The 25,639-nt window shown below is 38.1% G+C and overlaps 1 protein-coding gene across 6 annotated transcripts in view; it reads right to left on the bottom strand.

Annotated features, from left to right (window-relative positions):
• OLA1 (Obg like ATPase 1) overlaps positions 1 to 25,639 on the bottom strand; it is a 111,400-nt gene that overhangs the window by 55,484 nt on the left and 30,277 nt on the right. For all 6 annotated transcript variants that reach the window (XM_026697040.2, XM_087919916.1, XM_087919912.1 and 3 more), the window contains exon 5: positions 5,057 to 5,232. In XM_026697040.2, the coding sequence (XP_026552825.1) occupies positions 5,057 to 5,232 (176 nt within the window). The remainder of the gene's footprint in view (positions 1 to 5,056; positions 5,233 to 25,639) is intronic.

Raw genomic sequence — 25,639 nt, 5'->3', positions numbered from 1 at the left:
CCCTTCAGGAAAATAAATATAGTCTACAATGGTTCTTTCTTCTAACTTTCATTTCTAAGTATTAAATACTCTCCATTACTGAACTGGGGTCCCTATGAAGGAGTGAATGAGAAAGACACCTATGAGAAACAGAGCAATTAGATAAGATTTCCCCATGCCTAGAGCCATAAAGAGTATAAAGATATCCTGTAGTATCCCTGCGCACAAAGAAAAAACTATATAGTTCTCAAATGTAAAGAAAAAGTATTTCTTCTTTAAGGGAAATGGTATTTAATTTCATAAGAGGAAGAAGTACAATCAAGTTATTACATCCATGCCTGTCTTTCACTAATCCTTAAAACCCGAGGAATAGAGCTATATTGTCAGAATCATCCGTTTAGTTGAATCTAAAAAAAAAGATTACCTTATACAGATAATCCTTGACACCACAAATGGGAATTTTCACTGCTAAGCAAGACAGTTGTTATGTGAGTTGGTTTTTTGCCATGGTTTTAATTGAAATCACATGGTCTTTAAGCAAATATGGCTCCTCCCACTGACTTAATTTGCCTGATGCCATCTGGGAAGGTCACAAAAAATGATCTCGTGACCCTGGGATTCTGCAACATTTGTAAATACATGCTGGCTGGCAAGTGACTGAATTTTGATCATGTAACTAACCCTGGGGATGCTGTGATAGTTGTAGGTATGAGGACCGATCGTAACTTTTTCAGCACCATTTTATTTGAATAGTTGCAAAATGAATCATTGCTATGTCAAGGTCTACCAGTACAGTCAACCATTGATGTAATGGAGTAATGTACATTACATCCAAATGTCTGCTAAATTGTAAATGAGATTTTACTCCTGAGGAAAACATGTAAGATAATATAATGTTCAATATATGAGTCCATCTGGGTACCCAAGCAAAACTGACTACATCATATCAAGTGATAAAACCATGTTCTGCAATTTTACTGCCATCAATTGTTTTAACATTGGAAATACAAGATAAAGTGAAGATAAACTGTAGAAAAAAAGCATATGAAAATGATAAAGACGTCATGAGAAACAAAAATAAAGAATGATAAGATGTTAGAGAAAAACAATGGTTTTGAGATTAATCTATCAAATCACCCTGCTCTATTGCAAGATTTGGAAGAGATGAACTTTATGGACCAAAATGAACAAATAGTCAAAACATCTTTGAATCTATTACATCTATAGCACTACGGGAAAAACACTTTGTACAGTCAAAAATCTCTGATGAACTATTAATTTAATGAAAAAAACACTGGACAATGAAGAATATTGGAAGTTTCACTAATAAATTTGAATATGTTGAATGTTGCAAGACCATAAGAAAACGTATCCAAGATGAAACACATCAGTTTAACTTGAAACTTCTGAAAAAAGGCAACTGAAGAAAACAACGGGATTAACAGAGCAAAATACAAGAAAAACGTTTTGCACTAAAACAGGAAAATTGCTATGTGTGTAAAACAAGCCAGGAAATGTTAGAAATAATAGGAAAATTCTATTCAGAGCTACACAAAGATCAAGATCACTCAAAAGTAACAGCACCCACAAAAGAGGAAACGCCAGATACCTAAGTGGAGGAAGTATCAAGTACCACAAAATCAATGAAAAATGGCAAAGCTTCAGGAAATTACTATGTCATGGTTGAAATTCTGAAAGCTGATGGTCACAGTTTAGACAAGATGCTAACAAAACTATACTTGAGATGCATCAGTGAAGAAAAAATACCCAATGCTGAAGTAATTCTTATACACAAGGAAGGAGTCCAAGATGATTTAAAGCACTATTGCTCAATAAGTCTTCTTTTAATCATCTACAAGGTTCTCACCAATAGCAAAAAGAATATTGAGAACTTTAAATGATACACAGCCAAAGGAGCAGACAGGGTTCAGAAGTGGTTACAGCACAATGGATCACATCCATTTTGTTCAACAACTCATCAAAAGGCACAACGAGTACACCATGCTTCTGTGCATATACCATGCTTCTATGAAAAGGCATTTGACTTAGTATTCCAGCAATCAATAATTAAGGCATTGCTCAACCCAGGCTTAGACACTGCTTACATAAACTTATTACAGTCAATATATATAAAAATGGCAACCATTTGCCTTAATGATAAAGTAGAAATCAACATATAAGATGTATGACAAGGTGATACATTATCATTTATCCTTTTCTCAACCTGCCTTGAAGAAGTATTTTCCAAAGTAGATTGGGCAAAAGATGGAATAAAAATCACTATTTAAATCACTTAAGATTTTCAGATGTTGTTATCTTTTCACAAGACCCAGAAGAGCTAAAAAGACACATATAAGAGATGCACAAAGCAGAACTATTTGGCTTAAAAATAAACTTGAAAAAGAGCTAGGTTATGTTTAATAAATTCACTAAAGAAAGAATTTTTTTATATCTGGAGAAAAACTAGATGTAGTAGACCACTACATATACCTTGTCCAACAGATCTCAATGGAAGGTGATAAAATAAAGAAAACTGAATGGCGTGTTAAATACGGTTGGCAGTCATTTAGCAAGATAAGCATAATTTTCAAGAACAACCTCTCCTATGCCTGAAAAGTTTTTGATCAATGTACCTTCCCTAACATATGCCAGCGAAACATGTATACTAACTTCACAATCGATACAAAATCTACCAGTGGTGCAAAGAGTCATGGAAAGATGCTCAGCATTACAAGACAAGATAGAAAGACCCACACATGGATTACAGAACAAACAAAAGTATACGATATCATCAAGAGAGTAAAATAATTGAAATGGAAATGAGCTGGTCACATAGCAAGAAAAACTGATGGCAGGTTGATCAAGGCAGTTATAGAATGGATCCCATTTGATAAAAAGTGTCCATGAAAGAGACTTAAAGCATAATGGATCAATGACATCAGCAAGTATTGCGGGGCCAAGTCACAAAAAAAAAAAGCTCAGGACCATAGTGCTTGGAAACATGCAGAAGAGGCCTTCATCCTGTAGTAGACAATGGCTAAAATGATGATGATGATGATGATGATGATGTGTGTGTGTGTGTGTGTGTGTGTAACATGTATGGATATTTTCTGGATTGATTTGTCAAAGTCTGTTGGTTGAGGCAAAGTCCAAGCTCAGATTTTATCTATTACAGCCAATGTCTGCTGAATTGAGATATTCCAAATCTAGACTGTTTCTGTATTTCAATTTTTCGTCTCCTCCCCCCATTGCTTTTAAAATTTGCTAGAAATTTTGCGACTTTAAATGCATCTCCCTACGTAGCTCCGAGCCTGTTCTATTTTCTTTCTCCATATCGTTATAAAACAAAAAATTATCCATTCAGGAAATTTTTATGGATTAATTTTTTTAAGTCAAACATTGGTGTTAACATTTGTTAACATTTGGTTGGAGAGCAATTTACTTGTTACACTACACTTAACAACAGTAATATCTTCTGCTAATGTAGAAATAGTGTTCTCTATCTCTGGAGTAATTCATTAAAACTGAGATAAATTTGGGAAAGCTTGATTTCTTTTTAAACTCTAAATGAAGAGGAATACCCAAATCAAATGTAAATATATCATCCAGCTAATGATGTGTTTTGTGCTGACTTGATGGAAATTGCTTTTCTTTGTTAAACTATTGTTTATAAATAAGTTATTTCAAAAAATAATTATTCTGTAACTGTTGAAAAACAAGCAGAAATAAGCAAAATTATTAATGCTAATTTAAAATGTTGTATACATCGTTAAATATAAATATCCTCCAAACAATTCTAAAATTAATTAGATTGGACAGAATTTGATTTGATTCAATGCAAAGGATTTTACGAATATGTATCTGCTTGCTTGATACTAGCTAAGTATATCATATAAATGAAATTTACATTAGCAAGTAGTAAAAAATATGAATTCAAGTTATATCAAAGAAAAATGCTTACAGAATCTTCCTACCTAATGAATAAATTAGGATTTCAGTGAATAAAGTGAGTCTTCCTGACTGGTGATTTAAAACATTTTTTCCCAAATCAAATCCTGCTTTATTCTAGTTGTCAGGGACAATTAGTTGCAACCTACTACAAATAAATCCTGAAGCTATTACAGGATTTAATACAGAAATCTGTGAAGCCACCGCTATTTCATGTTAAAACTAGGGCCATATGCTTATTCCATGTGGTTCAACATCAGCTATTCCTTCTTTTCAGTCTTCATTTTTGCTGTGATCATTATTTGCCTATTATGAGTTCTGGAGAATATGAACATTTGCATATTTTAAGAACTTTTGAGTTTGTCTAATATAGGTATTTTGTTTTTGTTTTTCTTGTTTTACGTTAATATGCTGCCTGGACTTCCAGGCCATGTACATGGGGTGGGAAGAAGACAGTTCTCACTTTATCCCCTATATAGAATGAAGTAAAATCCAGTATAGTGTAATGGTTCACGTACTGGACTAGGTAAAGATCCCAGGTTCTAATCCCCCATTAGATATAAAAGCTGTCTGCCTGACTTTGAAAGCACTATTTTCTCCCAGACCTAGACAAGGAAGTATAAAAATCCATCTTTCTCCAAACCTACACTGGACTGCCAGTGGACCGATTTGTATTGACATCAACAACAAGATAAATTAAATCCAAAGAATATTTCAGATTTATCCAATGGACCCACAGTTGAGTCCAAATCATTGTTATTCTGCAGTGATTCTCATACCAGTATCTGAATTAGTTTGACAGATTTTAAGAACATACACACATGCAGAAGTTACACATTCTCTATTAAATTACAAATAATAAATCTTCACTATTGTGTAATTATATTATCAAAAAATAAGTATTTGTATAACAATTACATAAATATATACAACTAAAAAGAACATGTTACTGCAACGTACTGGTGGAATAATTTAAGTTCAAAAGAAACTAGTGACTTTTTTCCAGGGCAGTAAAACCCAATGTTAATCTGACAATCAATTAATACGACAATCCTCTTCTTTAAAAAAACAAATATCAATCCTACACTCCAAAATATAAACCTTTGAAATGGAATATTTTCTTACTTACATATTCAGGTTTTAATTTCTTGTCACCTCCTCGTACAGCCACTTTTTCTAATTTGTCTATAATGGGCATGATCATTTCCTCATCTTTTAGTCTGAGTTCTTCATGTATTATTTCAATGTCACGAACTGGATCCACGCTTCCTTCAACATGCGTGATATCATCATCATCAAACGATCCTTTGTGGAAGCAAAAGTGGGTGGTTAGGCAATATTCTTAGCTAATAACAACGATGCTCAAAGTACCTAATATGTCACAAACATTGTAGACGCACAAAACAAACCCAGGACGGGGGTAAAAATTAGACACAGCAAACCCAGTAGTTACGGCTATGAGGGCAGAACACAATTGATATTTTAAATTTTCCAGGGTCCTTTTTCGAGTCAAGAGTCAATATTATCTCATAATGTCTTAGAGCTGGTTGAGAAAAATTCTCTTTATATATCATTTGATAAACACAGTGGCTTAGAATAAAGTAAACATTGAAACTGCCAGGAAGTTCTGTCAAAGAATAGTGAAGTTCTCTAGTATAGTAATGGGTTTCCAAGGGAAACAGAATTTACGAAAAGAAAGGGGGGGGGGGGCGCAAGGGCCTGAAATCATCTGGCAGACCTCTTCTCTGCTTCCAACTACTTTATCACTATGGTTCTGACGGTGATTAGATAATGAACCACTCAGACACACAATTTACACAGCAGCTAATTTCATCGGTCTGATTTGAGGGTATGGTTTTTAGGGGGCCATCAAAGAAGCAGATGAAGGTGCATTTGTCATATATGAATGACAACCATTCACACTATCTCAACAAAATGGTGCTGGCCCTTATTAGAAACACATGCTATTATCACATATTTAAAGTGCAGCTGAAGCCATAATTTCAAATTGCCAACTGGAAACATAAGGGTAAAACAACCAGATATTACTGAAGCATGTGTACTGACTTTATGCCCTTCTGAAGACATAATGTGGCAACATAATTCAACTGGGATACTCTTGAGTTATCAATAAAGAATCGTATGAAAACAAAAATTAAACATTTATTAATAGCAAACTATAATTTAAATTGTAGGCTTATTCATGAATAATTCATGACAAAAAATTTTGACACCATGTAATAGCAGAATCAACCCACTAACTTCAGGCACAATGCTTTAAGCACAATTTAGCATGGTTACAACATTTTTAGTGTTGTCAATTATAATAACCTCCTGATTAAAAAAAAATCTTGTGACCCAATTCTTTTTTGTAATTGAATTTGGATCGTGAAATTTAATGCTGTACTCTGAAACACCTAGGCTGCATGAAAATAAAACCTCCCAGCATTTCTGAAAAGATGTCAGCCACACATCAGGCCAATTCATGTCACCTTTCTCGTTGTGTGAGGAATATCACCATGTCTTCATTTTGAAAACTATGCATGGTAAAACTAATCTTTTCCCTTCTAATTATATGACTGAAAAATTCAGACAGCAGCTTGTCATCTGGTGTTTTTTCCCCCTAAAAACATTGTGAGGTATAATTTTTTTCCTGACATTGCCTAGCTCATATGGCCACATATGCATTCACAGGTCAATACTAATTCTTTGAAGTGTTTATTTTTAAAAAAACGAAAAAGAAAATATGAAGATCTTTTAATGCTTACAACCAACACTGGTTAATCTGACTCATTTATTTTGCAATAACTGCATTTTCAAAATATCTGAAAAGAAATCCATCAGGTAAAATAATATCAGATGATGATGATGATTACGATGTTTTGCAATCCCCACCTTCCTACTTTACAGGAATCATTTCCTTCCTTCTCAAGCTCTAGGTTGTATTTTTATTACCCCTTGACTATAATAGTAAAAGGAAGTATTTAGGTATATTCTTGTCACTTTACCATATTCGTCCTATGACTAATTTTTTTTGTAAATATTTGAGAATTTTTTAGACACATGTTCTATTCCAACTTTGTATGGATTTACATTCAACATTTTAATCATTCAAAGAGCTATTGAGATCTTGCCAAAATTGAGGAAGTGCTTTTACTTTACAGGTCAATTTTAGCGGAGCCCCAATGGAAGTAAGGTCAGAACTTTAAAAGAATTTCAAAGAAAAATAAAGAGTTGCAAAAAAATATGTAAGGAAAGGCATATTTGACTGATTTACAGGAAATTAATTAATGCTTGTAATTAATTAAATTAACAGAGTTGCTCTTTGATATTCATTTAATTTTAATTTAGGAAGATCAGTTACATATCTTGCCTTTTAGACAAGTCTAAAGTCTATAAACTTTAACCACAGAATAGACTCCTCTTAATCAAATCGTCTGAAATATGTTTTATAAACATAACTATAATTAATAATCATTTATCACTTAGATTAGAAAAGGCTTATATTTTAAAATTCAATTAAATTCTGCTTTTTTCTAACACAAACCATTATTTCACATCCTCTATCACTCTGAATGAATGAAGAAAAATTCTAAATCTTTTTTTATGTGATATCCTTTAAGATAGGGGTGTAAAACTCGATCCCACCACGGCTGTCTCAGGATTTTGTTTGCCCTTGGGTGTCCAGGGTGGATGTCCCTGGTCGTGGCCAACAGGATGGATGGGACTGGTCCCTTGCTGTCTTTGTGACAGCCACACAGGACAACTCTAGGCCACCTGTTTGACACCCTTGCTTTAAGATACTTAAAGAGATTAATTATATCCTCATTCCTCTTCCCTTTCCCATACTTTTTCTCTTTTCAGGTATAAACATCCCCAAGCCTTTCAAACTCTTTTTGTGAGCAAATTTCTAGTGTCAATTCCTTCTCTTCACTAAACCTATTCCAGGTAGTGTGAAAGCTACTTGAGCAAACACAATATCCAAATATACATTCAACTTACTTAGCTACAAACTGGTATTAACTAAACTGTTATTTAAAATCAATCAGAATGTGCCAGAAAAACTAACAATAGTGACTGGATTAAAAACTATGATCTCTCTGGGAAAAACAGGCAAAGATTTATTTTAAACCTAAAATTTCACTATTCACATATAAAAAGAGGAAATGAATCTACCATCATCTTGAAAAAATAATCACTATGATTTTAGCTTTCCATGCACCCAGAAGTACAATTCCAGTTACTGATCAAATAAAAATTGTATTTGCAACATCCAGCTGCCCACACTGCTTTCCAACCATACAGATTTGGATATGATACTCTTCCCATTATTATGTAATAACACAGCACTATAATGCAGTTATTTTACTATTTACATTTTATTCACTTTTATAACAAATGTCTCACATATAAGTCTATCTCAGAAAATTCTTTTAAATATGTGCTCCCTTAAATATGAATACAATTGTATATGTTTTTAAAAACAAAATATAACTTAAAGGGATGGATAATGAAGATTTCAGAAGAGAGACCACATGATAGTTTCAGCACACGTTATGCTTAAATATTAAATTGCATAAAAACGACCATTTTCCAGTGCCTTTGTATGACAGAGGTAGAGTCTCCACTTTGTGCCCAAATATGACTGATGAGTTTATTTATCTAGCCACCCTTATTATTGTATGCACAAAAATGTGAAATCACAGCTGCCAGTTCTCTAGCTGGTATGGCCTTCATTTGCATTGAGTACTTCCCAAGAACCAGGAATGTTGTAATGTATCACCGCAGTATGCGTGCGGATCCAAGCAGCACGGGCTTTTGTAATGGACAGATGGAAATTCTGCCAATGTGCATATTTTTAAGTATCTAGTATGGCGCCCAGTGTACCAATACCCATGGAACCACCATAGCCAGTTTATTCAATCTTTTAATTACTTTTGCTTTCTTTTGCCATAGGCACTCTATTCTATTTGCAGATCTTTGTATTTTGTAGTTTTTCTCCAGTTCTTTCTCTTCTTTTCTGCTTTCTCAAGATACTGCCATGTCCACTACCCAGACCTTTTTTCTTTCTTATTGACAATTATTAAGCCAGATATTATGTGGCAGGTTTTTTTTTCTTATTACACTCAAAGAACCTATTACTATTAATGTAAAACAGCCTATCCTTCAACCTCTCCTAATTCAAAGTTCTATGAATTGGCTGTAAAATGTTTCCAATCAGTCTGCATGAAATATTCCTTTAGACTGTATATATATTTTTTTGCTCTTTCAACGACTCACTTTTGACTCACCATTTCAGTCTTGAAGACCACTCTCATCTGTTTCACTTCAACAACAGCCCGGATATCCTTTTCGTATAACACAATAAAAGGAGCATAGTTTCTACATGTTATTTACATATTCTTCTACCCTGCTTCTTTCCATATTTTAACATGATATAAATTCCATCTATATTTTATGGGCTACTTTTAAATAACAAGCTGCCTTGGTATTATTTTACAATATGCTTCCATTTTTTATGCCGTCCATATGACAATTATTTCAAAACATCGAGAGATTTTGTCAATGCTTATGTTATACCTGTCAAGATCTGATGACTCTATGTTATGTATTCCTCTGAACAGAACCACTACACTTAGTTACAGGCTATCATCAACCAATTCATTCTCTTGCTAAAATCAAGTCATCCAATTACTCCTTGACTAATCAAGGCTGTTTTGGCTTTTTCTTTTTTCAAAAGGTACTCAACAGCATAAACAGTTCACTTACAAGAAATGGAAAGGGGCTAATCAGCAGAATTATTGTTTTGCTGCTACAATTTGCAGTATTTAAATGCAGTTGCTGATTGGACTGAAAGTTTTATGATACAGCAAAGGAAACTAGTTTGACTTAAATATGAAGCTGCCTACGTCTTGCCTACTGAAGGAAAGAAATGCAGAAAACTAGAATGTTTGCAGCAATTCACTTTTTATATTTATGTGTCTAAGCAAATGTTAAAATATATAAAACGGATATGAATATTCTTAATTTGCTAGACATGCTTATTTTTCCATCTTTTCTAATTTTCTAATTTTATGTTCATGTTTTTACCATGAACAGACTCTCCCTTTTGTTTCTAACACACTGAGGCTCAGAATTTAAAAATCCAAGTACTTCATCAACAGTTAATTTATTGATTAACCAATAAATATCAAGAGACTATAAAAACAATACTGAAAAACTAGAACATATTTTTCTATCATCTCTCCTGTGGAACCCTCCCAATCAGTTCTAAGCAATCCATCCTTTTCCCGATAGTTTTTGATAAAAGGTTCAGCCCTCCAAATAATGTGCAATCTCATTCCCTAAAAAAAAAATTAACAGTTGATCCTGAGTGTCCCAATGTATCCTAAATTTCAAAAAGGACCTAGACCGGGGGTCGCCAACCTTTTGGACCTCAGGGACCAAACTCATAATTTTAGATCCCAGGGACCACTAACTGGTTCTGTGGGTGTGGCCTAATTTGTGGGTGTGGCTTGGTGGTCATGTGACTGGCTGGGCATGGCTGTTATGTAAGTATTATCAATATTTATATAAATATTTAATTTTTTATAAAAAAAGAGCAACTTTTTCCCAAAATCAGGCAAAGCAGGCAGATTGAGTTGCTCACAGAATCATTCAGTGATCTATCTATCTGCCATTGGCTAGCTCAGTCTCTCAAATTTGCTTGCCGTGAGTCTGCACTGAATTTGCTTGCAAGCAAACCTTCAGTCCTAAGGGAGGTTCAGCTGTGCTGAGCCGAAGATCTAAAGACTATCTAGAAAGCAAGAAATCCAATCATTTCCTGCTTCCTAGTTAATCTAAATCTCCCGGCACAGCAGAACAGATGATGGTCAGAAAAAGGAAAAATAGAAATTTAGCAGGCAAGTTTACCAGGTAAGGAGTGAGTGGGCGGGGAGCATTCCTTTGGGCCATGTGGGCAGCGCAGCCTTGTGTTTCTGCACAGCCTGGATTAATTGCTTTGGGGGGGTGCTCATGAGAAAATTTTCTCATGGCCCACCAGTGGGCCGCAGCCCATTGGTTGGCGACCACTGACCTAGACAATCAACTCTTATACAGAGTATAGTTTACCATCAAAGAAAATATGTACAATGTATTCATAATGTATTTCTAAATAAGAAAACATGAGACAGATACTTAAAAGTTTAAAGAACACAGCAGAAAAACGTACCAACTAGGTAGCAGAAAAACGTACCAACTAGGTAGCAGAAAAACGTACAAACTAGGTAACAGAAATAAGTATTAAGAAATTCATGCATCAATACATCCATTAAATATAAGGACAAATTAAAAAGTGTTGGGAAAGAAGGATCTCTCTAGATAGATGTGATCCATGCAAAATAGATATCTAGTCTTGATTAGAATAAAACTATCTGCAGACATTTTAAAGATGCTTCCGTTCATCTTCCTTTTTCCTCTCAACTGGCCAATAGTTAATAAACTTTTTAAAGAAATTTAATTGTGTAGCCTTGGACATGATGTGCTTTATAATTTTCTTTACATTTCTTTTTTTTAAAACAATTTTATTGATTTTCAAAGACAATACACAAACAAACAAACCATAAAACATAAAAACATAGAACATCTTTTCTGAAAGCTGCTTGATCCCGGGCTACAACTCTTTGTACAGACACAAATTCAAATTCATATTCATAACTTCTCACCTCTTTTAACTTTCTTAGTTTTATTTTATTTATCTCATCTCAGTTCAAATCATAATACTTATTATTCTTTGTCTGTTCTGTTTCCAGCTATCCATTTATCTTTTCTCTTTAAACAAAACTTCTCCTGTACACTGATTGGAGTATGATGCCTTTAACTCTTTCCCCTAAATTTATAATACTTCATATAATACATAATTTGCATTGGGATTGTTTAGTACATTCTAAAATTACACAATGTTTTTTATAGAAAAAAAAATATAGGTATATGATGTACTTAAAACAACTATCAATGCTAATACAAATCTAATCATTAATATTCATTTATATCTTAAGCACTTTACATGTTACTTTTCAGTTAAATATCATACTTTTTTGGGAACACTTATACTTTCCATAGTTATTTCCCCCCCCACATCACATATTTTAAATCATTATTTCATTAAAATGTTCCCACTTCTCCTACTTCAATTCTCTCATTTATTTCATTGCCTTCTTTTTCTTCACAAAAATTTCACTAAATTACACTAAATATTTTATCCCATTTTTGATTACATGTTGTTTCCAATTTTCTAACATTATTTCTGAATACAAATATAAGAATACAATCTTATGTACCTTTGCAGAATCCCTTTTTCAATTAAGTTTACCCATTGTCTCTAAAAGAAATTTGTTTCTTTACATCTTGCTCCCTACCATTGAGGCTTCTCATCCCTTCCTTTCTCCCTTGTTTATTCTTCTCCTTGCCCTTTTTACCCCCTTGTCTCTCTACCTCCCTTTTCTTCTTCTGCTTTCCCCCTTTCTGTTGTTTTCTAACATTGTATCCACTTTTCACCTTATTTTTCTCTTTTTTGGTTGTTTTTTCAAACCTTAAAGTCCCCTTTTTCTTTTCCTTTCTCCTTTCCTTCCCCAAATAGAGTCACTTTTTCCTCAAAGATGGCTTCTTCTTTATCCCAATCATCCTGTTGTGCAGTCAGCTTTTCATAAGTACAAACCGCCATTTCTAAAAATGGAAAAAGAGTGCCAAGAGAATCTTTCCCTTCTTGTTCTTCTTTTTTGTATTTTTGGTATTCAATTTTCAATTCATCCACAAGTGATGCCATTGTAGAGAGAAAAAGTTTTTCCAAAACAACCACCCAAGTGCTTTTAATCAAAGATAGTTCCCAAAAGTTCCAAAATCACCAAACAATCCAAATAAGCTGTTTCTTTTAGTACTTTCTTCTTTCTTCCCTTTCTCTTTCTGGAGTTACTGTTTAGTCACAAAGTTCCAGTTAAAATGTATCTTTTAGAAGTCTTGTTAATATTTAATAGCTCTTTAAAATTCTAGGCAATCTCCTCCTTACTTTCAAATTCTGCTCCAATTTTTTTTCCTCTCCCTTTCCACTTACAGCAAAAAAGGTTTTTTTTTAAATGTTCAGAAATCCTTATCCCTTTAGCATTTAATTACCTCCAATGCGGGTTTTCCGATTTCTCTTGTGGTTCTATTCGCTGTCACGTTAGGAAGGAGAGTGAAAAGAAAGAAAAACTTTCCCTTTTAAACTTCCATTCGCCGCTTGTAAATCTCTGGAAACGATGTATCCTTGGCAAATTTTAAGTTCCAGGTACTTTCGCTGTTACTTTATCCTGGTCAGCAAAAAACACTTTCACTTCTTCACAGCTCCTCCTGCACTTTCTTTCCCCGGCTGAGCGCTTCTATGTGCTGGCCATTTCTGACCGCCACTCAGCTGCCTTCGGAAAAGGGGGTTTAGCCGGCTAGGGAAGAGAGGTGCGATATCTCCTGACCCTGCCAGGTCCCCCCTGTCTTCGCCACCTTCTACGGAGGTGGCTAGCCCTGAAGCCGAGTGGCTCAGGGCACTCGGGCAGCGAGCACAGGCAGAAACCGCGGTCACGGATTCCTGCCTGCCCTGAAGCGCTGCAGACCGGAACTCAATTTTCTTTACATTTCTTTTATCTGTTGCTTTTAGTAAGATGTTAATTGGCAGATTTGGTCCTGTGAGTTGGGCAGCCCTATAAATTAAAGAAATACATCTGGGTGTTGTAGGGGGCTTTATTTCTTTTCTTAAGTAAGGCACAAATCATCAGCCCCAAATTATCATACTCTGGACACATTACACATTCTAGAGAAGACTCTGATGCTGGAAACAGTTAGAGGAAAGAAAAGGATGACCAGCAGCAAGGTGGATGAACTGATAGTGATGGTGGATGCACTATTCAAAGACCTAAAGGAGCAGGTTAGAAAAAGATCATCCATTATGTAATGTATTCCATTCTGAATCTTGGAATTGGATATTCTGCATGTAACCTTTGAATCCAAATAATTTGATTGTGTAAATTGATGTGTTTACCTGTAAGTAAATCTGATGGACCATTTTTCACTTGAGATACAGAAATCTGGGGTTTAATTCTTCATCAATACAGCATCATAATTCTTCTCTCAAATAGCAAAGTAATCAGTTGAAAAATCTAAATTTCTCACAGCAACAGCAAACTATATTAGGGTTAGCTAGAGACGAAACATCACCACAGTCCAGAATTTAACTAAAATTAGGAAGGAATACAAAATATTTGAAATTGCATGACTATTAGAAAAACTCCTCATTTCTATAAAAAATAATGTACTTCTATAAATGACAAAATATTAAAACTTTTTGTTGGTTTGTTCCATAAATCTGGAACACCTTATATCAGTATCAGAGAGGAAATGAATTCTAAAAAAGCCCAAATATATGCAGTTCGCAAAGCTGGTACTACAAGGGTAAGGTACAAACTGGGGGGTTACATGCTAATCTAACCTCAATTATTGTTATTCCAAATCTTTCTGTTTTTTTTAAACAAGTCCCTTCTATTCATCCTTAATGGTCCCCTTCATTTAGAAAAGTTACCTATGTGGTAGGAAAACAGGTCTGTGTTGGACTCTATTGGAAGTTTCCTGCTTGCATGTTTGGAAAATATAAGCATGTTATGGATTGATGTCTCCTATTGTGTCCACAAGCCAAACATCTCATAATAGATCAGGGTCGCTTTTTAAGATTAATTCTATAGTGGCCTCTCCCATACAGGGAGAGACTACCTTACAGGGAGAGACCACTATAGAGTTAATCTTAAAAAGTGACCCTGAAGCGTAATCATCTTTGTTGCTGTTCAATTGCTAAACCATGTCTGACTCTTTGCGACCATATGGACCATACCACATCATTGTTCTGTGTCCTCCACTGTTTCCTGGAGTTTCTCCAAATTCATGTTCATAATCATCTAGGGACTTTAAAACTCTAGCTTTCAAGTCGTTGCCTTGACATCAATGTATCCAATCTATGTAAAGGAAATTGAAGCCCCTTAATACTACAAAAAACCTTTCTTCATATCTAATTTCCCAAGGGTGCAGTTTAAAAGCTGCTTGTCATCTTTTTGATATTATATGCTAAGGACTAGGTTACAAGTAGAGCCTGTCCCTTGTATAAGTTTGGTTTATCTACTAAAGTTCCCCAGTGTTTAACAAATCTAAGCCTTCTAACCTGATACTGCCCCGTCATCTATTGAAACACTGAACATTATCCATCTAGCTAGCTCAGCGTGTAGCATTTCTTAAGAAAGCTACCTTTTGCAGCATTGGACTTTCAGTCTGCTTCCTAGCAATTTGTCTCTAATGATTAACTATATTTCCCTATATAACAGAATAAGTTGAAAGGGGCCTTGGAGGTCTTCTAGTCCAATCCCCTGCTCAAGCAGAACCCTATACCATTTCAGACAAATCACTGTCCAATCTCTTCTTTTAAATCTCCAGTGTTGGAATACCCACAATTTCTGGAGGCAAGTTGTTCCTCTGATTAATTGTTCTGTCAGGAAATTTCTCCTCAGGTCAAGGTTGGTTCTCTCCTTGATTAGTTTCCATCCATTGCTTGTCTTCAAGTACTTTAGAAAATAGGTTGACTTCTTCTTTGTGGCAGCACCTTAGATACTGAAACACTGCTATCACTAGGAAATCTAATTGCCTATTACAAACCCACCTGCCTAACAATTCAATCATCTGGAGCCAAAGTCTTCTACTTCCAGACTGTCCTTAGCGTGACAGCTTATGAGTTCATCACCCTCATACACAAACATCTCTTTTACCCTCGAATTGTGTCTTCCAAGATCCCGGTTCTTTTTGATAATATGAGAGTTGCATTTCTGGGAAGGGATGAAACTATTACATCTGAGTTCTCTATATCTCTCTGGCTAGTTACGTATCTCCTGTTCAGCCACCTTAGTTCAAGGGAATGAACTTGCTCTCCATGATCCAGGAGTTCATCACACTAAGCACATATAAAACCCTATATGTGAAACTTATCAATAAAGAATAAATACTACGTTCAAGGAGTGCTGTGAATTTTATAGTACGATGATTAACACTGACATTAAAATGTCAGCTTTTCATTTTGTGACAATAGATGTGTATGGAAAATGGCATTCCAAAATGTATCAAAGAATTTAAGGTTAAATTGTGTAATCTGCAGACAGAAGTTAGAAGTATTATAACAGCAGTTTTTGTAGCTAGATTAGTCAACAGCCTAAAGTGAAAAATGAAAGTGATTGACTAACATCTTTGAAATAAAGCATTTTTCAAATACTTTGTAACTTCAATTCCATAGTGCTTCATAAAACATTAACTGGTTGTAATCATTTGCAGTGTAATTGTGGACATTTATATGCTTTTCTTATGCACAGAACATAGCTATTAGAGCTGAATGGTGATGGTGTGAAGTATAGGTTAGATTGGGTGAAATTAAAGTAAATTACTCAGGGATGTGGAATTCTGAAAATAGAAACAGTCAATGATTTGCAACCTTCTTGATGATCAGCTTCAGAGAACCCTAAATGGCAAGAACTTACATATTTTAAAGTTAACTAGTTTCTTTTTTAATATTATGTATAAATATAGTTTAAATGGAAGTACTAAATGACTTTGAAAAACATTATTTTCTTTGGTTTATCAGTCTCTTTAGCCTAAGATTTTTTTTTCATTAAACATACTCTTAGGTATAAAAGCAGATAATGAAAAATTGTACTGCAACATTTTTATGTAAATGTTTTATATACAGATTTTTGCACACATAATACAGCATGAACTGGATTTCTAATAGACCTGTCCAATAGCTAACAATCAGTCCGTAAAAATTAGGACAGAAAAGTGATTTTACTATTTCAATACATGGAAATTCAGTACTGATAATTGACAAAAGAAATCTAGTAATCCATATTAAGATTAGCAAGAATCTATTTTCAGTTTCTACATCAAGTACAGGATTAAAGAAATATTTATTCTGTCCCTTTGAAGACTAAGATGAACTCAGGTTCTATAATAACTGTCTTAATTGTCACATACTTTTTAAGAATGTGGCCAAGAGTCAGGAAAATTGGCCTCTCTGTTGGACAGCATGTCTCTGTTGGAAAGCATGTCCAAAAGCTCTATTTCTACAGGAAGTAACTGGCCTGGTAAACCTCAACTACTTCAGCCGGAATCACATAAGTTCTTCAGATTTCATTTACTGGTAAATCTCATTTCATGACTGTTCACAGTAATGAAAAAAACTAACTTTAAACCAATTCTCCTATGAGCTGCTCAGAGCATCCAGTAGCAGGAGGTGCTTCAGTCTCTGCATTGTTAGGCTGAGCTTGAATTGAGGAACACTCCTCCTCCTCCACGTGACTCCTCCGTAGCGTTCCCCAGTTTTAGCTCAGCCTCGTGCAAAACAGGCAGTGCTTTAGCTTGCTCCTTGGCCGAACCACGACTTCGATTCAAAGACTTCTAATTTTGATTCTCTCTTCAGATTTGATTCGTTTATTCTCTCCTTAGCCTCTGCGCAATTGTTTATTCTTTCAATTTATCTCATTTGGGGAAGACGCCATTGCGCCCCCAAGGAGGGCAGCGGGAGGCTCCGTAGCAGCTTCGCGCGACCTCCCCATAGCCAAAAAAGTGCCTCTGCCTCTTTAAAAGCCGCTGCGTTCTGTTCTGCTTTTCTGGCAATCTCGCTGTTCTAGCGGCTGGTATTTTATCATTGAGAGTTGTATCGCTGTTTTCCCCCCCCACCTCGAACGCCGTTTTTAAGTTAATTAGGTTAATCTCTCCCTTCTCTCACTGTCTCCATACTTGGAGTTTCGGTTTCGATTTCCCCGAAGGGAAGAGGCCGCTGAGCAGTACCAGAGCTATCTGTTACTGGCAGACACCATTTTGGAGCACAAAAAAACATGGCATAGGCCTTCGCTCTTCAACTTCCCTGCGCTGTGGGTGGAACTTGACTCAACATAGCAGGATTCCCATAGGATCTGCTGAGTCTTTTAACCTCCATTCTCTCTGGCAATTTGTAATTGAGGTTACCTTTTTATCCCTGAATCTTGTTGGCATAATCCCCACAGTTATCCTCAGCAGCACAGCAGCAGGCACCTAGGCCGTGTCAGCCTGTGCAAGTAAGCTGCTGTAGGCACCATTTTCATTTCTACCCGGGCCTCAGGCGTATCGAAATTTGGCTGATTGGTTGACTCTCTCTCAAAAATTGTGTTGCAAGTATACTGTGGCTCCTGGAGCACTAGTGCAACAATTATACCAGCTTCATTGTGGTATCATTTTCAAGCAAAACTTCAATGTTAGTATTAATTTACAATAGTAATACTAATAATTTTAATAATATAAGCAATAATAACAACAACAAACAATAATAATAATAATAATAATAATAATAATAATAATAATAATAATAATAATAATAATAATAATAATAATATATTCTGTACAGTATAATATTGTAATTCGTTACATTATTATCACTGAGATACGACTCCTTCTCTATTTGGATATATACATATAGCCATCAAAAAAAAGGGGGGGACGTTAAGAATTATCAGGGCAACCGTCTTGCCTCAGATTGGGCCCTGGGCGTGCCAACCGCATCATATTGTCTTTTTCTACCCTATTACTATAATATATAATTTATAAGAATGGCAGATGGTAAAACCTCTAAAGGCCCTTCACTGAAGGCAAAAGCCAAAACCCATCATTTGCGCAAGCAGGCTAAAGAGACCAAAGCCTCTCAAAGGGACGCCTTAAGGCGCCACAAGGCCCTACAAAAAGAAATTGATAAGTGCACCAGGGAAGCCCTCCCGGTGCTCAGGCATTACCATCCTCCAGCCCTTCTACCTCTACTCAACCCCCCCCTCCTCTAGATCTTCCCCTCTCACCCAGGCGCAGCTTGCCCTCGAAAGGTCAACATGCTCAGACTCCCTGAACGCCAGCTAGAAGGGCGCCAGAAGCCACCTTCACCCCCACAGCTGCTGGCCTTCGTCAAGAGGGTTCCCTCAATGAGGAGGTTCCGGAGAGACTAAGGACCTGGATGGAGTTGGCCATCCACCAAGGAATCGCAGACGGAATCCAGCAAGTAACCAGGTCTAGTCATTATCCAGTGGTTCCTGACCTCGAGTCTCAGTCACTAAGATCCCTGCCCAGGTCGGACCACCACCAGGTATACTTGCAGAGGGAGAACCCCATCCAAGGCCGAGAAGAGGAGGAGGACGACGAGGGAGAAATGGGCCAGTTCATGGAGGCAGATGAACTCGAAATGGGGTCCATGCAGGATAGCGAGCCCCTATCAGAGGCAGACCTCTTGGAAGGGGAAATGTCTAAGGACATGGGGCTCATCCCTGACCAGCCCGCCTTTGCGGGTTTATTCAGACCACACCTATTCAAATCTCTGTTATTCAAGGCCAAGAACATCTCAGGCCTAAGTACCCAATCACCTGGCGACAACCCCGCAACCTCAACGGAAGGTCCAGCGGACCTAATCTTTAACCAGCCTGTAGTTGAGGCCGAGGTTATACCGGTCCCACCCATTTTCTCTGATTTAGTGCAAAAGCAGCTGGCCTCTACAGCGGTACACCTGGCCCCATCTGGTCACGATAAAAAACTCTTTAACTTAGACTCAGGATTTTCAAAGTTGCTGAATACCCCGGAGGTAGACGAGCCCATAGTGGGCCTAGCATCCTCCTTAACTCCCACTGAGGCGTTAGAGGCCCTAAAGCCTGAGGAAAAGCAGGCCGAGTTAGCCCTGCGCAGGCCACACCAGTCAGACGCTTGGGCCATCAGATCGGCTACGGCTGCATCTTTTTTCACGAGAACATCCATTCGTTGGCTTCACCAACTGCAGCAACACGTACCTACGACTAACATCAGGGCACACCAGGACATCGCGAAAATTACGGTTGCAGCCGAGTTTTCCACTGATGCCACTTACCACTCAGTCAAGTTTTCCTCTCGGGCAATCACATCACATGTCACTACCCACCGCTTACTTTGGCTGAGACACTGGCAGGCATATTTTAAAAACAAAGCAAAACTGGCCTCTTCCCCCCTTGTGGGAGATAAGCTGTTTGGTCCCTCCCTGGACCCCTTACTTATGGAGACCCGCAACAAGAAAAAGTTTGTTCCTTCCCTTATAAGAAAATCAGACTTCAGAACCCCCCCAGCCCTTTCAGAGAAGCTCCTTTCGGTCCTTCTATCAGGCCCCTTTCTCCCCCAGGTATCAGAGGCCTCCTTCCTTCAGGTCAGCTCAACCCCAGGATAGAGCTGATTCAGGAGACAGGAGTAGAAGGGGCAGTCAATACAAGAGGCCCTTTCGAGGGACAGGAAGCAGGCCCTTCTGACGACCAAGATAGGTCAAGGGAGACTTTCCCCATTGGTGGTCGCCTTAAGACGTTTGCGAGTCAATGGGACTCTTCTACCTCTGACGCTTGGGTCAGAGACACCATTAGATTTGGTCTTGCCCTTGAGTTTCACACCACCACCCCGAATTTCTTTATGTCATGCCCCCCCTCCAGAGACCTGATCAAGCGCAATCTAATGGATTCCGCGATCCAACTCCTCCTAAACATAAAAGCCATCCAACCAGATCCGTATGAACAAAGAGGCCAGGATTTTTACTCTCATGTCTTTGTTGTTCCAAAACACTCAGAGGGGTGGAGAGCAATTTTGGATTTAAAAAGGCTTAACCACTTTCTAATTTATCATAAATTCAAAATGCATACCCCACAATCGATATTGCTGGGCATCAGACATGGGGATATGCTCACGTCCATTGACTTGATGGAGGCGTATCTACACATCGCTATTCGGCCTTCCCATTTTAAGTTTCTAAGGTTCTGTTACAACAATAACCACTTTGAATACATGGCCCTTCCCTTCGGATTAGCCTCCGCGCCCAGAACCTTTACCAAGGTCCTCGCAGCTCTCGCTGCCCATCTCAGGAATATACCCGTTCGTCTTCAGTGTTACCTGGACGACATCTTAATCCTGTCCCCCTCTAATCCCCAAGCAGCGAGGGACACCCAGGCTACCTTAGCTTCTCTCCAAGAGCATGGTTTCCTCATAAATTGGAAAGAGTCAATTATCCCAACGAATCGAATTACTCATTTGGGGGCAGTTATCGACACATTGGAAGGCAAAGTCTATCTGTCTTTAGATAGACTGCTTAGCATCCAAAAATCCGTTCGGGAGATTAGGTGCTCTAGAAGGGCATCCTTACTACATCTCTCTAAACTATTAGGAAAAATGATATCATGCATTTCTATTATTCCCTGGGCCCGTCTACACTCTAGATCCCTCCAGTGGTTCCTGCTTCCATACCAGAGATCTGGCAGAAGCAACTCCAAACGCATGGTCAGGGTACCTCCCAAGGTCCTCATGTCCCTACTTTGGTGGGCCAAACCGGTCATCAACAAGGGCTGCCTTCAAGGAGCCTCAAAGGATTACTATCACCACAGATGCCAGCTTATTTGGATGGGGCACCCACCTTCAGTCACTCACATCCCAGGGCAGATGGTCCGCAATAGAACAGTCATGCAGCATAAACTGGCTGGAGCTCCACACTGTTTTCCTTGCCCTCCGCAGCTTCTTTCCCCAGGTACGAGGTCAACACATCCTCATCCTAAGAGACAATGTGACAGCCAAAGCTCACATAAACAAACAAGGGGGCACACAATCCATACAATTGATGAAAGAAGCTGAGCGTCTATGTCGCTGGGCGGAGAACAATCTTCTTTCTATCAAGGCAGAGCACATTTCCGGCCTGTCAAACACACAACCAGATTGGCTAAGCAGGGCCACCATAGACCAGACAGAGTGGCAACTCCACCCGTCGCTGTTCAAAGAAGCAGTAAGGATATTTGGACAACCAGTGCTGGACCTATTCACCTCCCCTCTCAATACTCAGATCTCCAGATTTTTCTCAAGATACCCATCCCACGGGGTGGAGAATTACAACACTCTCCGCTGCCCATGGCCAAGGGGGCTCTTGTATGCATTCCCCCCACTAGCACTGGTGCCCAGGGTCATCCAGAAATTGTTACAAGAGAAAGCAGAATTACTCCTAGTGGCACCTCACTGGCCCAGGCGACCGTGGTTTGCAGACCTTCACAGCCTCTCGGTAGCCCCTCCTTGGAGGATTCCACCAGACAAGATCTCACTATCTCAGGGGCCCCTCCTTCACCCCAACCCTCAATGGTTTCAACTGACCATCTGGAGGTTGAGTGGAGCAGATTGAAGAGCGAGAAGCTCTCCAACAAAGTCATTAGCACCATTCTAGCTGCCAGGTGACCCTCAACTATCCGTATTTACAATGCCACATGGTCCATTTTCTGCAGATGGTGTAGTAAATCTCAAATAGACCCTACTTCACCTTCTGTAGCTCAGATTTTAGAATTTCTGCAGGAGGGACTTGATAAGGGGCTATCCCCTAATACCCTGAAGAGGCAGGTAGCAGCGCTAACATCAGTTATTTCCTGCCAAGGTTTCAGCTCCCTCTCTCATCATCCTCGCATACATTCCTTCCTTGGAGGGGCTACCAATCTAAGCCCCCCAGCAGTACACCGCTACCCCACCTGGGACCTTAACAAGGTCCTCCTGTCTCTCACCAAAGAACCGTTCGAGCCATTGAGGAAAGTCAAGTCTCCAATTTTTGACATATAAGGTAGTTTTCCTGGTGGCCATCACCTCCTCTTGTCGCATATCGGAAATCGCAGCCTTGTCGGTCAGACAAGATCTCTGCGATTTTCATGCCGATCAGGTGATTCTCCGTCCCGATCCCTCATTTATGCCTAAGGTCAACTCGGCTTTCCATAGAGCACAGGAGCTCATCCTTCCAAACTTCTGTCCCAGGCCTTCACAAGAGAGGGAAAGGCAATGGCACAAGCTTGATGTTAGGCGCGCTCTGCAAATCTACATCAAGCATACTCAGTCCTTCAGAAAATCGGAAGCCTTATTTGTTTCCTTTCAGCCCAAGACACAAGGTCAAAAGGTGTCTCCATCCACCATAAGCCGTTGGATAAGAGCAACAATAGCTAGATCATATCAGGCTCAAGCCCTGCAGGTGCCTAGAGGCATAACTGCTCACTCAACTACGAGTGCTGCGACCTCAGTGGCTTGGGCCACTCAGACACCAATAACTGAAATCTGCCGGGCAGCGACTTGGGCCTCCCCATCACCCTTCATTAGACACTACAAAATTGATATGTTTGCCTCGGCGGAGGCCTCATTTGGCAGATGGGTTCTGCAATGGGTTCTTAGGGACCCTGAGGAGATTCCGAACCAGACGGAGTCCCTCCCATAGGACAGGCCAAGCTTTGGTATGTCCCACAACTGGATGCTCTGAGCAGCTCATAGGAGAAGGGGTGTTGGTACTTACCTGATATGCCCATTCTCTTTGAGCTGCGAAGAGCATCCAGCCCCACCCTTTTCTTCTGTCTGGTGGGCTCTTGTATCGGCCAATGAACTTTTTTTTAGGTAGTAGGGATGAGAGCACTTATTCCTCTCGTCTTCGCAAAACTGGGGAACGCTACAGAGTCACGTGGAGGAGGAGGAGCATTCCTCAATTCAAGCTCAGCCTAACAATGCAGAGACTGAAGCACCTCCCACTACTGGATGCTCTTTGCAGCTCAAAGAGAACGGGCGTATCAGGTAAGTACCAACGCCCCTTCTCATATTTACAATCATTACAAGTCTGTTCAGCTAAGGAAAAGGTGAAGTAAAAATAAAAGAACTTAGCAACCATTTCACTTAACAACCAAACGTCGATCCAAATTGTGGGAGCTTTTAAATGAGGACTGCTTGTATTGTCTTGATTCATTGTTCAGCTAAAATGGGATATAAGACACATGACTAGAATATAGCAATTCATCTAAGAGTCACTAATGTAAAATATGGGAGATGCTAAGTTACACGCTCCTAAGAAAACTACATCAGGAACTAAGCTCAAGTCAACAGCATCTTTACATTTTTAATAGGGAGACTGTCATTAACTCCCGTTAATGTGTCAATCCATTATAATTCTGAAAATGGTAAAGAAATTTGTATATATATTTATTCAAAATTAAAAACATGCCAACCAAAACAGAAATGTGCTGCTTATCTGAGAACCCTGAATATGATTTGTTATCAAAAGCTCAGAAGGTATATAGGTCATGGCTCCAATCTGGGTCGATCACCGGGACCAGAGATTTAGTCTTTCAAGCTTTCAGACTCGTACTGGAAGCCATCCTCAGAGAACTTCTCTCACATAGTGAGAGAGAAGCTCGAGGGCAGGCTCCAGTTCGAGTCCAAAAGCTCAAAAGACTAAAGCACTGGTTCCAGTGATTGACCCAGACTGGATTCTGCAACATTGTGTGTGTGTGTGTGTGTGTGTGTGTGTGTGTGTGTGTGTGTGTGTTTTCCCTAACAAATGATAGCCGTCCATTTACTCAGAGCCAAGCTGCACTAAAAGCCTCCAATACAGGAACACAATGTTGCCAGCCAATCAAGACACACATATACAAAAAAAAGCCACAAAACAGACAGAAGATATTAGAAACACCAATCAAGCAGAACACAGCAAACTCCAAGACCAATAAACACAGATCAAGACTCCCAACCAATCAGGATGAAGAAAAAACCATTCGGGCACAGCAGTAGGCTAGCCCCAAATTTAAAACTGAAACAATTGTAAAAGTCTGACTCACAGATGAACACAATACAGAAGCCTGATGATGGCAGATAAGATTCTGCCGAAACGTTGCTACAACTTTAAAAGCACAAGTATAATGACATGGGAAAATACCCGAACAAAGCTGAATACCATACATACATACATACATACATATGTAAGTACGTACGTACATATATATATAAACAATATGGTAATAATACTGAACATCATTGACAAATTTACTGAACAGTAGAATAGATATTTCTAATGAACTGGAAATGGGTTAATTTACTTAACCCTTACTTATATTCACTTATTTACTGTATATATCACAAACTTCATCTACTTTACTTATCTTAAGTGTATAGGCATTTTCAAATTGCTTAGATACTTTGCCATAAATAAAGCATTAAATTTAGTTATGTGATTAACCTAGACACTGAAATTTTGCCCCCAAACCCTCAGATCATGGTATCTGAACTTCTTTTTCATAATATCACCGAAACAGCAATAGTTAGGTTGAAAACTCTGTGGGCCAGTAATGTTGCTGAATTAAAATTCCCAGCAGCTTTTGCCTGTATTTTAAAGGAGCATCACATGAGCTAAATATAATTTAAAATATCTAACTGAAAGTTCAATAACCTCTAATAACAGAAACCACTCAAATATGCTTGCACAATCTTAACTGCCCCTAAATAAAATCGCATTTAGGGATCTTTTTAAAACTTTATGATTGTGAATAATGAATAATTCATACACCAAACCACTTCAAAAAAAACCCCAAATTTTATACTAAATGGAAACTAGAAAGCTATTTATCAGCTATATATAATGTCACATCAATCACAGGGCAACGTTTTGTTTTTAAAAACGTTTCCCACTGAACAACTTGTTCTCTTTTCCATTTAGTGACTATTTTTACAAGTGCAGTACTAACAAACTAAGACTGAGAAGTCATCTCATGCATATTTCTGTTGTCCCACATCATTTGGAATAAACTTTTTTAGATCGTTAACTACCACAGGAGTGCTG

Source organism: Pseudonaja textilis, chromosome 1, assembly GCF_049901715.1.
Source record: "Pseudonaja textilis isolate UNSWEBS1 chromosome 1, rPseTex1.2, whole genome shotgun sequence".
NCBI lineage: Eukaryota > Metazoa > Chordata > Lepidosauria > Squamata > Elapidae > Pseudonaja > Pseudonaja textilis.
Note: the sequence above shows the minus strand (reverse complement) of the source record. Positions and strands in the feature narration are given on the sequence as shown.